Raw genomic sequence first — 16802 nt, 5'->3', positions numbered from 1 at the left:
GTTAAATTAGTTTCTTGGAATCATAGAACGAATGAGCTGTTAGGTTTCAATTTCTGGCGACATACGGACCAAATGCAGTGTAGCGTCGAGCTGTAGTGAAATGGTTTCAACTATTTCATCAAGGCAGCAAAGGCGGCTCATCGCAAAGGAAGGCCGTGGACATCGAGCACAGGCGACATTGTCCACGTAATCCAGGAAGAGATTTGCGGCAATCGCACATTTTGTCATGCTGTGGGAAGTCCGTCACCAAGGAGCGACTTCTATCACAGAGTAACTGAACGAGTAGTACAACACTTGGACCGTTGTTTGCAGAGATTTTGTGACTGCGTTCGCTTGAAAGTTAGTGCAGCATTCAATATTACTTATTTGGCCTGCAATAATGATTTGTAACTTACTTTTACAAGTCCAGTGTTTATTCTGTCGCACATATGGCGTCTAGTGTAACTTACACAGGGTGGCCAAAACAAAACTGGCCCGAGAAGAATTTTCGCGATTTTGTAACAGCAAAAGGTAAGCGGCAAAGAGCGCTGCATCGACGTAAAAGCATTTCCCGAAAAATTCTGCTAGTTAGCTAGGGCAACTTTTTAGTTGTCGGAGTTATTATAACTTTCCAGGCAAGCTTTTTTTTTACCCATCCTTCATTCTATCCGCCAAGCACTTTATTCGTACTGCAGAGTGACTCAGATAATTTACGATTCGTTCCGCCGTTGTTTTTTTTTTTTTTTTTTCTCCCAGACGCGCAACGCTGGGGGTGATTTCCGCTTGGTTTCTCGCCTACATCGGCGAATGCCGTCTGTTAGTACGTATTTGCAGTTTTTCTTCGTTAGACACACATACTTATAGTCTAATTTTTATTTCTCTGCAGAACTATGTATTTCTCACGTTTTACACAGCACACTTTTTCGCACACCATTGTTTTTTTGTGTGCTGTGCTGTGTAAAACGTGAGTAATGGGAAGTTCTGCAGGGAAAATAAAAATTAGTCCACAAGTAACAGTGTCTAACGAAGAAAAACTGCAAAGCTGTCCCACCAGACAACATTTCTCGATGTAGGCGAGAAACTAAGTGGAAATCACAACCACTGATGATGCTTTACCACAATAAAGCGAAACGTGTCTTGTAGTTGCAACAACAGAACGAAAATACCCTCAGGAATCGTAAAGCAGCTTCGGACAATATGGCCACACAAATTAAGAATTTACGCTTATACTTCTTATCGCGTCTGTATAGACGAATCTAAACACCCTCTTGTAAAATCAGACAGGTGGACTACTTACCTGTGGAAGTTTTTTCGGCGGGGATATGTGCATTCCACCGACGGCTATCCGGTTTGGCACAGCGGGCCTCGGATGGCCTACGGTGACGTGCGTGTGGACCAAGAGCAGTGCCGCTTCCCTCTCGATTGTGGCCACGCTCGGAATCGTCACGTCGTTGAAGTGTTTCTGAACTATGGCGTCCAGCCGTGGCAGGAAGTAAACCTGCCGTATTATCCTCTGGTAAGTCCCGAACAAAGAATTGTAGAGTCTCTCACAAAAGTCCATGTGGTCGGTGTACCTGAGGAACGGATCGGGGACGTAGGCAAATGGGTTAGGGTTTCCCACCGTGTCACCGATCCAGTGGGTCCCCTCGTACGGGGCCACGTGGATCAGGTGCCCTTTGAACTTATGCGCAAACGCCAGGAAGCACTCTTGGAAGAAGCTCTCGACGATGACTGCGTCAAATTTCTCTTCGGACTTGTAAAGCTGCTGTACACTTTCTTCTTTGAGCAGAGTGTCACAGGCGTTTATTCCATATTGGAATAGGAAAAACAGTCCAATCACGGGACTCCTCAAGGAAAAGTCGAACAAGTTGACAGAACCTAAAAACATCGAGGTGTGAATTAGTAAACGGTTTTGGCATTAGGCAATATGCACTGTAAATTAAATAAATTACTCTGACTGAAAGTGTTAACATCACGAGCACCTTGACCACACACTAGAGTCCACGCAAGATACGGTGGCCGATGCGCAGTGACCAGTTTTCGTTCAAAGTGCTGGGCGAGTTCATTCGTTTGTTCGGAAGGGTAGCCTGGCAAATGTTTGCCACTTTCCACCGGTCAGCGACGACAGAATCGAGGCGCATGCCCTGCAGTCTCTCTCAAACGATTTTACGGAAACTATTCAGTACAAAATAAAAAAAAAAAAATACATTCTTGCGTTACTTATAGCTTTACATGTCAGGTTGATGATGATGTGATCATCATTTCATTGATGGTCATAGTTATTGTGATATTTACATGGAAGTAAGACACTGCAAGAAGTTCGAAAAAGTTTGCAACGAAAAATAGGTTTCGCTGTGATTCTGCGTTTGGTGCTTATTACATAATATATTTCTGTGTATGAAATTTAGCTAACATATCGAATTTTTCTTTAGACTTGTGTGGAGGTTTCAATCTGTCAATAATCTCGAGAAAATTGATGTGATGTAACACACTGATTAATTTTGTGATCCCGCTGTGCCAGCGATAAAACCAAAGTGAAATATTCACAACTTTCCTCATATTTCATAAACGTTGTGAAATATCGAAAAGAGATTTTGCCAAATGATAGCACGCAAAGAGGAGAGTCATTTTTCATACGTTTATTATGATAAACTTCATTATCTACCATGTTATTCCACTAACTACAGACTTTTTTAATAAAAGAATGTAATTTTTAAATGCTATGGGTCTGACGACAACGTTACTGAAGACATTATTTTATTTTGTACTGATGAAGATGCGCATTTTCGTAGGCAACTGACCCTACTTTTTCTCAGTTCGTCATATAATAAACTTAATGAATCACTGTGACATTTTGTGAACTCCGCTATGAAAGAAGCAAATTTTAACATAGTAACAAGAGAAATGTGTAGGTTTTACTCAAAATTCGCCATTTGTGACTTCTCTTAAAGTTACACATGGTTAACAAGCCAAGCTAAAATAAATTGCTGCATTTTCAGCGGAATTCTTTTTGGATTCTAACCAGAGCACAGGTGACAGATATTTTCGAATGATCACCATGCAAGAGTGGGTGTGGAGGGGCTCCACTTAATATTTACAAAAAATGTGACCTTCAGTTTACAAGGGCACTTCCCCTCCAGCACTCTGCATTTCTCCCACAGCGCCTGGCCATAACCCCCACCACTTCTGCTCTCCCCATGTACGCTCTGCCAACTGAGCATCTACCAGCCACCGTATTCTGCACGTGCTCTATGTAGCTGATACTCCAGTATTTCAGTGGCTGTTGGACGTACTGATTAAACCTTCATCTTTATGTGAGTTTATTGTTAGTAAAAAAAATACCATTCCAACAGGTGATGAATCGTTTTCTAAAACATGAAACTTTTCAGGTGGAGATTGCCACAATTGGAGAACTCAGCTCATAATACTTTTTTCATTTTAGGGGATGATTATTTGACTCCTGTTACTTTCGCTTTAAAAAAATACAAATAATAAAATGGTCTCTGATGTACTGATCATGTTTAAAATAACATTTGGTTGATCGCAGGTGCAGGATATATAAATAATATACCCCACTATAGGTGGCTAAGTTTAATAAATGAAGTTTATTGTTGTTAATATTACGCAAAATTTCGTAGGCTAGCGATAAGCTACGTGATTTAATGAACTGAAGTTTAACTAGAGCCCTCGGTACACTGGTTAGGAAACTAGGTGCATAAATAAAATAGCTTGGTAGTACTGATACCGAAAATTAATCAAAGTCAGACTCCACACTAACACAAATAAATGGTAGTCTAATCGACACACAATGTAATAATAACCTTAAGTGCTGATCAATTACAAAACCAATCAAAGTCCACACCGGCAAACTGAGGTAAAAATCAGACTCATCTTACAGCTGTTTATGACTTTTTTTAGAGAACGTTTGTCCTTTCAGTTGAAAGCACCACTGTACATGTTGTAAGACGTCGTGGTCTCCTGACCTTCATTGCTTACATATTCCGCCCTCACAATCATATTCCGCACATCAAGACGCTTCATTCGAACCCAAACTCGATAAGATAAAGTCAATGTTGTATGAATTCATGTAAACGATATGCAAATAACTAATAAATCGCAAGTGTGCACCGTGGTTAAAATACTCGAGCCTGGCGTACACACATAAATTCCAGACACGACGGTCACAGGACCTTTCAGTTCGAGAGAGACAGACCACACACTGGGAGGCCGGTCTCAACCCATCTACATTGGCCGGTGGACGCCCGTGGAGCAGACAGTGTTCGCCCGAGGGAAAGGAGGAACAACCCCGTGTTCGGTTCCGCTACATTGTGTGGGAGGGCCCAGCCTACGCATTCTTTACAAACATAGCATGCAGTTTCAGAGGTTTCCACAGGGAGACAGCCAATGCCAAACGCCGATACTACAGATTTCCGGATTGGTCGCCTTAAACGAAACGTCATTCTTCCGTTTTAGAAGAGCAATGCTGATTGGCAGACGATATTTCTGATGCCTTGAGCTGAAGGAGTAATGGTAGAGACCGAAAGATATACCCCTTCACATCTGGCATGGAGAGGCGCCGTTCCGTTGTCGCTCTTCGAGCGAGCAACAAGTCTCTTCTCAGTACTTCACTGGGAGAGCACCTCTGTCGAGAGCGAATCGAAGTGGGACTCTGTATTGAGTCCTTGCGATTAAGCATTGTTCACTGTGTTGGCCGACACACTTATTGTGCGGTGTGAATGGACAGAGTTATAGTTAAACGCCTGCGAGCAAATATCTGAGTGGCATCGCGGTGGACTGGTTATCTGACCGGTCTACCACGCCAATAGTTAGACCAGGGGCGAACAGGAGTCCTTGACTTCATCAAGGCGTAGGGAGAGTTTGATTGGCGAAGGTCAATCCAGATAGAACGAGAGTTATCTTATTTGTCAGCAGCGAGCGGCGCAGACAGCAGTCATCGCAGCTTACGGTATTGTGAGCTACAGCTCTTGTGAGCCCCATATTTCCTCTACAACAGTAAACTTCACTGCATTTCACACACGACAGCCTCGACCGTACCTAGAAACATTCTAACGGATATTTATTCAAGTTGAGTAGGCCCAGCTCTCAGACATTCTGCCAAGTCAATAACAATCTTAAGATTTGCATAGAAATTTCATTAGCGAATCCTAACCTTGAGAGGTAACTTCACATTCCGAAAAGAACCGGGAAATAACTTGTTCACTTCATAACTAAAGGTGCAATTGTGATTTCTCAGAATTTTAGCAAAATAAATAATAATTTTCGTTAGTTTCATGTTTTTCTTACACTAAATAGCACTACTCCAGTACCCAAGTATCCCACTAGTTACGTAAGAAATTTTGTGAATTTTTGTGTCATTTCCTTACAGTGGACGACTCCAGAAGATATTTATTGCTGAAAGGTTTTCAGGCATTTCTCTTTAGAACGTTAGGAGCGTCTGTTTGACTTCTGTAGTAGTGTGGGGGTGGAAATTGCATCTTGCAGGAGCCACAGGGTAAAGGGTACATCTCAGATTAATCCGTTGCGCAGAATAACAGAATAGGAGATCAACCCCACGCTCACATAGTTTTCTAAACCTTTTGAAGACACCGCCAATCTTACCTCTGTCTGTGATCTGTCTTCAAGAATGTTTGCCGTATCAGTTGAAAGTGCCAGTGAGTGATCTGCAGTGTAGTTCCCGTTTGAAAGACTTTTTTTTCTTTTTACGTTGAAACTAACCAGGAGGTCTAAAATGTTTTCATCGGGAAGAGTTTCTTTGTTTCCATAACGAGGTTGCAAACATAATAAAATATTTTGCTGAACATATACATGTGAAAGGCTTTCTTCAATTATGAAACTAATCAGTTACAATTACATGTCAACCTGAGTGCGAAAATCTGTCAAGCTGTCTGCTCCTGTCCATATGTTCAGAGTGTGTATCAGATAAAAATTATATCATGTCTTCTGTGTACCAAAAATAACTGAATATACTGAAAATTTGTTTAGCCCGTGATGTGTGTTGTCGAGAAATATGAAATCAAGTCATACACAGTGTGACCGTATCGCCGTCTAAACACAGCGCTCCTGCAGTTTCCCCCTCCTGCCCCTCCTTGTGCTCAGAGAGCGTGGAGTAGTGGTGGGGGAAGTGTACCCCCAACTGACAGAACTATGGAATGCGAGCCAGAACACCACTTGCGTGCTGAATTCTTGGCCATTCCCGCAGCAGGTGCTGTAGAGTCACATCTGCCAACATATACTGCCTTGCTGTTAGTGTAGCTGTCTTGGATAAAATGATATAATGTCTTTAACCAAGAGTTCAATCAAATGTCTTGTACAGGTTAATTAATTATATTATGGAACATGTGAATAGCTCAATCAATGCTGTTCGGTGAATGCTACAAACTGACAGCTCGATCTCTTTTGTGTAATAAATACCATAAAACTTCTTAATTATTTACTGGATTTCAGTTGAACAAATATGCTTGGCTCTATATCTTCCTACATACATTATCTCCGTAGTATATCTGTGTATCAACAGGCTCGACTTCAATTCCTCTTTAACATGTCGTATTATGCTTTTCTGTACCTATAATAGTTTGCACTGCATGTGCACAAACGTGAGCAACATAAATCTAATCTAGTCATACCACTTCAGGAGGAACTAATACCTGGAGCGTTCAAATCCGACGAGTGAATGTGTGGGCCCCTAGTCTCGTCGCTCTGCCCAACCACACCACCTCTGCATGCTGTTGCGTCCACCAGACACCCGTCAGAGGTGGACTCATCCGGCTCTCACAAAGCAAAACGTGCTTTCCAGTTGCAGCTTGTGACCAAAACTAATCACCAATGTTCAGGTGAACGACGTCATGTCACAACATCGCAACAAATGACATGCCAAGAGATCTTGCACATGCAGCTTATTGGCATCTTTCGGACTTTTGAGAAAGGTCGAGTCATTGGCATGAGAGGCATGGGAGCATCAGGTCATCAATTGTACAGATAGTTGATGTAATGCAAGGACTGCATAACAAGTGGGTGAAGAGATGGACTCAGGACACCAGTGTTGGCACAAGGGTAGGTACAAGTCCTTCCAGAAGGCCAGAAGGACTGTACCACAAAGAGATAGTAGGTTTTCGACTGGGTCTGACGAACAGCTGGATAAACAAAGCTGAAATCTGGGCAGGGGTTATAGGGAGAGTGTCACCACAAACCATCGTAAACTCTTTACTGAAAGCTGAGTTTAGACCTCGAGTTGCCTTGTATCGTTTACCAGTGACACCATACCACAGAAAACAGAGACTTACATAGTGGGAACGCAAAGTGAACTGAGACATTGAGGGTCATCCTCTGATGCTCTCGTTTCTGTTTCTGGCAGTCAGACCGATAACGACCTGGTAGAAGGTCACAGGAGGCAGTGACTCTCGAGGCTCCTACACACGTCTCCAACTCTTGGAATCAGGATAATGCAAGACCCCACACTGCAATTCACGCCATAAGCGCCCTGAGGAGTGTATGGATTCTTAGCTACCACATCTGGTCCCCTGACTTCTCACTCATAGGGCATGCTTGGGATGCGAAAGAAAGATGTATACTTTCACACGAGCCTCTAGGCTGCGATAAATGAACTGACACAACATTTGTTTCAGTCGGTCTGAAGTATTCTTCAGAGTGACTTTTGGAGGCAGCTTACTTACTTGCCACAATTGATACTGGAGTGTATAGTGATGCTGATGATGGAGATCAGTTCCAAATGGAATCAGAGTTTAATCAGTTAATTTCCTTTATGTCATGAACATCTGCACAAAATTTGATAAATACTGGCGAGTCGCTTCATGGTGTAACACTTTCTATATCCATCCATGCAGTATGCTAGGTAACTAAAAAAAATGGAGCAGCGTAACATTCCTACTAATACTAAGTGATATCTGCAGTCTTTACTCTGTTATCCCACGGAGTGGTTGTATTTATGTGGTGGTCCTATGTCTACGAAAACAGAATATCAGTCATACCGTCAAGCAGATTGACTGGCGACGGATTCCTACAGTTGTCAGCTATCTATGAGGACAAATCTGATCATGAATTTCTTACATCTGAATCTTCGAAAAAATATGGACGATGGCTTTTTTTGTGGATAAGAACTGTCGAGTAAAGTCTATACGTTCCTAGAAAAATTGAACAAGCAGCTTGAATACATATAATGTAGTACGGACATACATGGAATCACTGTTAAGTTAGCCGGCCGAAGTGGCCGTGCGGTTAAAGGCGCTGCAGTCCGGAACCGCAAGACCGCTACGGTCGCAGGTTCGAATCCTGCCTCGGGCATGGATGTTTGTGATGTCCTTAGGTTAGTTAGGTTTAACTAGTTCTAAGTTCTAGGGGACTAATGACCTCAGCAGTTGAGTCCCATAGTGCTCAGAGCCATCATCATCAACTGTTAAGTTCCAGCACATTGGCAAACGTATCGAAATGGGAAGCTGCCACTCCACCATTCCAGTAGTCTCAGAGCTGCCAATTTGTCGTAAAAATATGCTGTATTCCATTTTATAGTACATCGTCTGCTATTATTTCCTCGGTCTAAAATGGATTTTGATTAACACCTACGTGCTATCAAATCCGCAGTACTAAACATTTACTACCAGTCACCTTCATCGACAGCACATTCAGGAGGAAGAAAAGAGAATGTCGCACACTCACACTCCCATCAGCCTGGTGCAACTGAAACTGGGATTCACCACACTGTGCTACACACTATATACTGACAGTGTTTGGGGACTCAAGCCAGCCGCTGATCCGTATGTCGAGTCATCAACAAAGAGACAAGGCTCGGTCGTCGGCTGCTGAGCCGTATACAGTGCATCTGTCTGCGTACATTGCTGGTAGACATGGCCTCCTGACACTCACACTCAGTAGATCATCCATCACCCACTGTGGGTCTGTGGAGGAGCCAGACGTCCGTTCATCCAACACTTGTGGTTGTGCTGTGCAACGTTCTATGCTTGTGGGAACGTTGTTTCTAAGATACTGCAGATCCACCACCCTAGACATAGTCGACCTCAGAAACCCGAATTGCTGTGGAATCTCCCATGTGCTACGATCAACGCGTCTTGCACCAGTCATCATCCCACAGCCAAAGTCGGTTAACTGGCGACGTGCCCCCACGTATGTCTGCATCAGACCACTCACATGGTGTGGGTACATCCGTACCATAGACCATATCTAGCTGCCAATTTGAGGCATCATTCTACATCTATCTACATCTACATCCATACTCCGCAAGCCACCTGACGGTGTGTGGCGGAGGGTACCTTGAGTACCTCTACCGGTTCTCCCTTCTATTCCAGTCTCGTATTGTTCGTGGAAAGAAGGATTGTCGGTATGCCTCTGTGTGGGCTCAAATCTCTCTGATTTTATCCTCATGGTCTCTTCGCGAGATATACGTAGGAGGGAGCAATATAAAGCTTGACTCCTCGGTGAAAGTATGTTCTCGAAACTTCAACAAAAGCCCGTACCGAGCTACTGAGCGTCTCTCCTGCAGAGTCTTCCACTGGGGTTTATCTATCATCTCCGTAACGCTTTTGCGATTACTAAATGATCCTGTAACGAAGCGCGCTGCTCTCCGTTGGATCTTCTCTATCTCTTCTATCAACCCTATCTGGTACGGATCCCACACTGCTGAGCATATTCAAGCAGTGGGCGAACAAGCGTACTGTAACCTACTTCCTTTGTTTTCGGATCGCATTTCCTTAGGATTCTTCCAATGAATCTCAGTCTGGCATCTGCTTTACCGACGATCAACGTTATATGATCATTCCATTTTAAATCACTCCTAATGCGTACTCCCAGATAATTTATGGAATTAACTGCTTCCAGTTGCTGACCTGCTATATTGTAGCTAAATGATAAGGGATCTTTCTTTCTATGTATTCGCAGCACATTACACTTGTCTACATTGAGATTCAATTGCCAGTCCCTGCACCATGCGTCAATTCGCTACAGATCCTCCTGCATTTCAGTACAATTTTCCATTGTTATAACCTCTCGATATACCACAGAATCATCTGCAAAAAGCCTCAGTGAACTTCCGATGTCATCCACAAGGTCATTTATGTATATTGTGAATAGCAACGGTCCTACGACACTCCCCTGCGGCACACCTGAAATCACTCTTCCTTCGGAAGACTTCTCTCCATTGAGAATGACATGCTGCGTTCTGTTATCTAGGAACTCTTCAATCCAATCACACAATTGGTCTGATAGTCCATATGCTCTTACTTTGTTCATTAAACGACTGTGGGGAACTGTATCGAACGCCTTGCGGAAGTCAAGAAACACGGCATCTACCTGGGAACCCGTGTCTATGGCCCTCTGAGTCTCGTGGACGGATTGCGCGAGCTGGGTTTCACACGATCGTCTTTTTCGAAACCCATGCTGATTCCTACAGAGTAGATTTCTAGTCTCCAGAAAAGTGTTCCAAAATTCTACAACTGATCGACGTTAGAGATATAGGTCTATAGTTCTGCACATCTGTTCGACGTCCCTTCTTGAAAATGGGGATGACCTGTGCCCTACATCTTCAAATGGGAGAAATCTTCCGATAACTATCAGCCAATCAATTTATTTGTGAAGCTCTCGCTACTTGCGGAGGTATTTACAACTGGACCGCTTGGTAAAGTTCGTTCCTAGGACAATCTGAACCGAGTGGAAGCTTACCTCCCAGGAGGTGCTTCACTTCTGGGACAATGACCTCCCGCCAGTTGCTCGGCGCGCTGTCGCTCTTGTAAGGCGTGATGACGGTGACCCGGTGCCCCCTGGCTGCCAGCTGTTCCAGGTAGCGCCGCTCCAGCATCCAGTGGCTACGCCCGGGTACAGGCAAGATGGCGAGCAGGCTAGCTGCGTGGGCGCTGGCGAGGGCGCACGCCAGCACCAGGGGCTCAAGGATGCGCATCTGGAAAAGGAAACGTCGCTGCACGCTGGAACACAGTTCTACAAGAGCTGGTCTGTACACGATGTGCGGGGTATAAATACAGATATTTCTGTTGGTGCCTTATGACAGTGTACAGAACAACATAAAATCAGTATTTAGTTCATTTGCTGTTCAAAATTATGCCTATTACAATTAGTATCTTTTTATGTATATGGTTCTCGGGCGAGACGTCGGATGTTAGATTAGATTAGATTAGATTAATACTAGTTCCATGGATCATGAATACGATATTTCGTAATGATGTGGAACGAGTCGAATTTTCCAATACATGACATAATTAGGTTAATTTAACAACACACTTAAGTTAATATAACAACTTTATTTTTTGTGTTTTTTTGTTTTTCTTTATTTTTTATTTTTATTTTTTTTATTTTTTTATTTTTTAATATTTTTCTTTTTTTTCTTTTTTTTCTTAATTTATATCTAAAAATTCCTCTATGGAGTAGAAGGAGTTGTCATTCAGAAATTCTTTTAATTTCTTCTTAAATACTTGTTGGTTATCTGTCAGACTTTTGATACTATTTGGTAAGTGACCAAAGACTTTAGTGCCAGTATAATTCACCCCTTTCTGTGCCAAAGTTAGATTTAATCTTGAATAGTGAAGATCGTCCTTTCTCCTAGTATTGTAGTTATGCACACTGCTATTACTTTTGAATTGGGTTTGGTTGTTAATAACAAATTTCATAAGAGAGTATATATACTGAGAAGCTACTGTGAATATCCCTAGATCCTTAAATAAATGTCTGCAGGATGATCTTGGGTGGACTCCAGCTATTATTCTGATTACACGCTTTTGTGTAATAAATACTTTATTCCTCAGTGATAAATTACCCCAAAATATGATGCCATATGAAAGCAATGAGTGAAAATAGGCGTAGTAAGCTAATTTACTAAGATGTTTATCACCAAAATTTGCAATGACCCTTATTGCATAAGTAGCTGAACTCAAACGTTTCAGCAGATCATCAATGTGTTTCTTCCAATTTAATCTCTCATCAATGGACATACCTAAAAATTTGGAATATTCTACCTTAGCTATATGCTTCTGATCAAGGTCTATATTTATTAATGGCGTCATACCATTCACTGTACAGAACTGTATGTACTGTGTCTTATCAAAATTCAGTGAGAGTCCGTTTACAAGGAACCACTTAGTAATTTTCTGAAAGACAGTATTGACAATTTCATCAGTTAATTCTTGTTTCTCAGGTGTGATTACTATACTTGTATCATCAGTGAAGAGAACTAACTTTGCCTCTTCATAAATATAGAATGGCAAGTCATTAATATATAATAAGAACAACAAAGGACCCAAGACTGACCCTTGTGGAACCCCATTCTTGATAGTTCCCCAGTTTGAGGAATGCGCTGATCCTTGCATGTTACGATAACTACTTATTTCAACTTTCTGCACTCTTCCAGTTAGGTACGAATTAAACCATTTGTGCACTGTCCCACTCATGCCACAATACTTGAGCTTGTCTAGCAGAATTTCATGATTTACACAATCAAAAGCCTTTGAGAGATCACAAAAAATCCCAATGGGTGGTGTTCGGTTATTCAGATCATTCAAAATTTGACTGATGAAAGCATATATGGCATTTTCTGTTGAAAAACCTTTCTGGAAACCAAACTGACAATTTGTTAGTACTTCATTTTTACAGATATGTGAAGCTACTCTTGAATACACTACTTTCTCAAAAATTTTGGATAAAGCTGTTAGAAGGGAGATTGGACGGTAATTGTTGACATCAGATCTATCCCCCTTTTTATGCAAAGGTATAACAATAGCATATTTCAGTCTATCAGGGAAAATGCCCTGTTCCAGAGAGCTATTACACAGGTGGCTGAGAATCTTACTTATCTGTTGAGAACAAGCTTTTAGTATTTTGCTGGAAATGCCATCAATTCCATGTGAGTTTTTGCTTTTAAGCAAGTTTATTATTTTCCTAATTTCAGAGGGAGAAGTGGGTGAGATTTCAATTGTATCAAATTGCATAGGTATGGCCTCTTCCATTAACAGCCTAGCATCTTCTAATGAACACCTGGATCCTACTATATCCACAACATTTAGAAAATGATTATTAAAAATATTTTCAACTTCTGACTTTTTGTTCGTAAAGTTTTCATTCAATTTGATGGTAATACTGTCTTCCTCTGCTCTTGGTTGACCTGTTTCTCTTTTAATAATATTCCAAATTGTTTTAATTTTATTATCAGAGTTGCTGATTTCAGACATGATACACATACTCCTGGATTTTTTAATAACTTTTCTTAATATAACACAGTAGTTTTTATAATTTTTGATAGTTTCTGGGTCACTACTCTTTCTTGCTGTCAGATACATTTCCCTTTTCCGGTTACAAGATATTTTTATACCCTTAGTAAGCCATGGTTTGTTACAAGGTTTCTTACGAGTATATTTACCTATTTTCTTGGGGAAGCAGTTTTCAAATGCATTTACAAAAATGTCATGAAATAAATTATATTTTTAATTGGCATCAGGTTCACGGTACACCTCATCCCAGTCTAACTGCTGTAGGCTTTCCCTGAAATTTGCAATTGTTAAATCGTTGACTGAACGTACTACTTTGGAGGACTGTTTAGTATTGCTGAATGGAGCTATGTCATATATTGTAACTAGCTGTGCACCATGATCAGAAAGACCATTCTCAACAGGTTGAGCATTTATCTGGTTAAACTTATCTTGGTCTATAAAGAAGATATCTATCAGTGAGCTGCTATCCTTTACCACCCGAGTAGGAAAATCAATAACGGGTGTCAAATTGAAAGAACCGAGTAATACTTCAAGGTCATTTTTCCTATTACCCTCTTTCAGAGAATCTACATGTCGTAGTGAAAACTCCACAATATTTCATCAGCGCAACTGGTCGACATCTTCAGGTGCGACGAACACACTGCTAAGGCAGGACCAGAGCCCCCTATTTACGCCAGCCTTAGGCAGGAAGTGCGCATGTGTGGAGGTGCCAAATTCGATGGCCAATAGCGACGATATCAACCGATAGCTGGAAGGACAGTAACGCCACCTACAGGATGAAGAACCAAAGACTTCGGCGCACGCGCGGAGGCTGCCGCCGCTGGTCTGCGCTGCCACCGGCCGCCCCAGCGACCTCTGTCGGAAGCTGCGAGCAAAAATTCGCGTCCGCGTAGGCGCGCCACTATCCTCCCGTTGCCAACAGGATATTTATGTTGCTGGCGAATCGTCATTCGCCGTATGACCAACAGTACTCCTCTCTGCTCGATGCGACTTCAATATGGCCACTGCTGGATCCCAAGCTGTACTGAGCTGAAAGCCCGTGTCTCTGTTTACAAGATTCGTCGAGCTACGTATTTCCACTGCTTCCTTAATAACACTGTCCCAGTACGAACTCGTCGATGCGAGAATTTCGGTATGCTGATAATTCATAGAATGCCCTGTACTGAGACAATGCTCGGCCACTGCAGACTTCTCTGGTTGCTCCAGACGAGTGTAGCGTCGGTGTTCAGTACATCTCTCTTCTACAGTGCGACAAGTTTGTCCGATGTACGACATGCCGCAGCTACAAGGAATCTCGTAAACACAGGGTCTTCTTAGGCCAAGGCTGTCCTTAGATGAGCCCAAGAGAGCTCTGACTTTTGCCGGCGGACGACAGACACATTTAACTTTATGCCTCTTCAATAATCTTCCTATTTTTGAAGAGACACCGCCGATGTATGGCAAGATGACCATTCCCTTTTGTTCTTCGCCTTCTTCCAGTTCCTCACGTTGGGTAACCCGCTTCGAGTGTAAGGCACGGCGAATCTCCCGTTCGGATTATCCATTTTGTTGGAAAGTGGTACGCAGATGGAGTAGCTCATTGGATAAGCTGTCTGAGTCTAATATGGCTCGTGCTCTGTGAACCAACGTCCTAAGTACGCCACTTCGTTGCGGAGGATGGTGACAGCTGGTGGCGTGTAAGCATAAGTCCGTGTGTGTTGGTTTACGGTACACTGCGTGACCTAATTTGCCATCTTCTTTTCTCCGTACCAACACATCCAGGAATTTGGCGCCTCCACGCATGCGCACTTCCCGCCTAAGACTGGCATAAATAGGGGGCTCTAGTCATGCCTTAGCTGTGTGTTCGTCGCACCTGAAGATGTCGGCCAGTTGCGCTGATGAAATATTGTGGAGTTTTCACTATGACATCCGACGTCTCGCCCGAGAACCATATATACAACATGTCCGCCGGGAAAGCCTCAAGCAACACAGTATGTTTTTAGGTTGGTTAGTACCTCCAAGTACATAAGTCACAAGCAAACGATTAATGCTTATTTCCCCCTGGGCAGCAGGTCACATACTGAAGTGTAGAGACATGCACGAAAAACAGATAGTCTATACTGACAGACGATGTCCACTTCAAAGTGCAGTTGCGACCATGCAGAAAGTATCAAGTAGGCCATTATCTGAGATCTTTGCGGGAAGACTGTTAGACACACAGAAGAACAACTAATACATTGAAGTGGGTTCATACTAAGGTACTGATAATCACAATATCTGCACCTATACCCCTAGCACCAGACACACCTAACAGAAAAAAAATAAGCATCCATAAGGAGGAGAGAAAATAAAATGTGACTTGAGGCTTTGAGAGGGTACGTAACGTTACTTCAATGATCAGAAAATCGAGTCAAATTTTCAAAGTATCTGGCAGCTTAAGTCCACTTACCATTATAAGGTTGCACTCCCTCTGGCTTAGATGCTTGCACTCCTTCGGAAAGCTGGCCAGCAACTGAAGTAACTGGTTCTAGATATCCTAATACTGAGGCAGGGACGGCATTAACATACGTGATCATACACCACATTCTCCATCGCGGACGGATCTGGGGCTCTTGCTGGCCAAGGAGTAGCAGAACATAACGCAGATTGTTCGTAAAGACGTGGGCCATGTGTTGATGTGCACTACACTATTGAAAAATGCTCTTGGATGAGAGTTAACACCTGACAACACAGGATGTCCGAGACTGAAATTTGTCATAAATAATCTGTCACAATTTGAGAAGAACAATTATGTCCGTACCCACAACACTAGACGGAAAAATAACCTTTGTTACCCATTGTTAATGCTGTCCGTAGCTCAATAACATAAAATGGAAACCCAGAATCTACTCTGTAGGAATCAACATGAATTCCGGAAACAGCGATCGTGTGAGATCCAACTCGCTTTATTTGTTCATGAGACCCAGAAAATATTAGAGACAGGCTCCCAGGTAGATGCCATTTTCCTCGACTTCCAGAAGGCGTTCGATACAGTTCCGCACCGTCGCGTGATAAACAAAGCAAGAGCCTACGGAATATCAGACCACCTGTGTGGCTGGATTGAAGAGTTTTTAGCAAACAGAACACAGCATATTGTTCTCAATGGAGAGATGTCTACAGACGTTAAAGTAACCTCTGGCGTGCCACAGGGGAGTGTTATGGGTCCATAGCTTTTCACAATATATGTATAAATGACCTAGTAGATAGTGTCGGAAGTTCCATGCGGCTTTTCGCGGATGATGCTGTAGTATACAGAGAAGTTGCAGCATTAGAAAATTGCAGCGAAATGTAGGAAGATCTGCAGCGGATAGGCACTTGGTGCAGGGAGTGGCAACTGACCCTTAACATAGACATATGTAATGTATTGCGAATACATACAAAGAAGGATCCTTTATTGTATGATTGTATGATAGCGGAACAAACACTGGTAGCAATTACTTCTGTAAAATATCTGGGAGTATGCCTGCTGAACGATTTGAAGTGGAATGATCATATAAAAGTAATTGTTGGTAAGGCGGGTACCAGGTTGAGATTCATTGGGAGAGT

General features: G+C 42.5%; 1 protein-coding gene across 1 annotated transcript in view; it reads right to left on the bottom strand.

The window, feature by feature from the left end:
• LOC124544720 (UDP-glycosyltransferase UGT5-like) overlaps window positions 1-16802 on the bottom strand; it is a 91617-nt gene that overhangs the window by 31978 nt on the left and 42837 nt on the right. Inside the window, exons 2-3 of the mRNA XM_047123365.1 lie at window positions 10687-10921; window positions 1277-1857 (exon numbers count right to left, since the gene is read on the bottom strand). Coding sequence (XP_046979321.1) covers window positions 1277-1857; window positions 10687-10921 — 816 coding nt within the window. The remainder of the gene's footprint in view (window positions 1-1276; window positions 1858-10686; window positions 10922-16802) is intronic.

This window comes from Schistocerca americana, chromosome 8 (assembly GCF_021461395.2).
Source record: "Schistocerca americana isolate TAMUIC-IGC-003095 chromosome 8, iqSchAmer2.1, whole genome shotgun sequence".
Lineage (NCBI taxonomy): Eukaryota > Metazoa > Arthropoda > Insecta > Orthoptera > Acrididae > Schistocerca > Schistocerca americana.
This window is presented reverse-complemented; position numbering and strand designations above follow the sequence as displayed.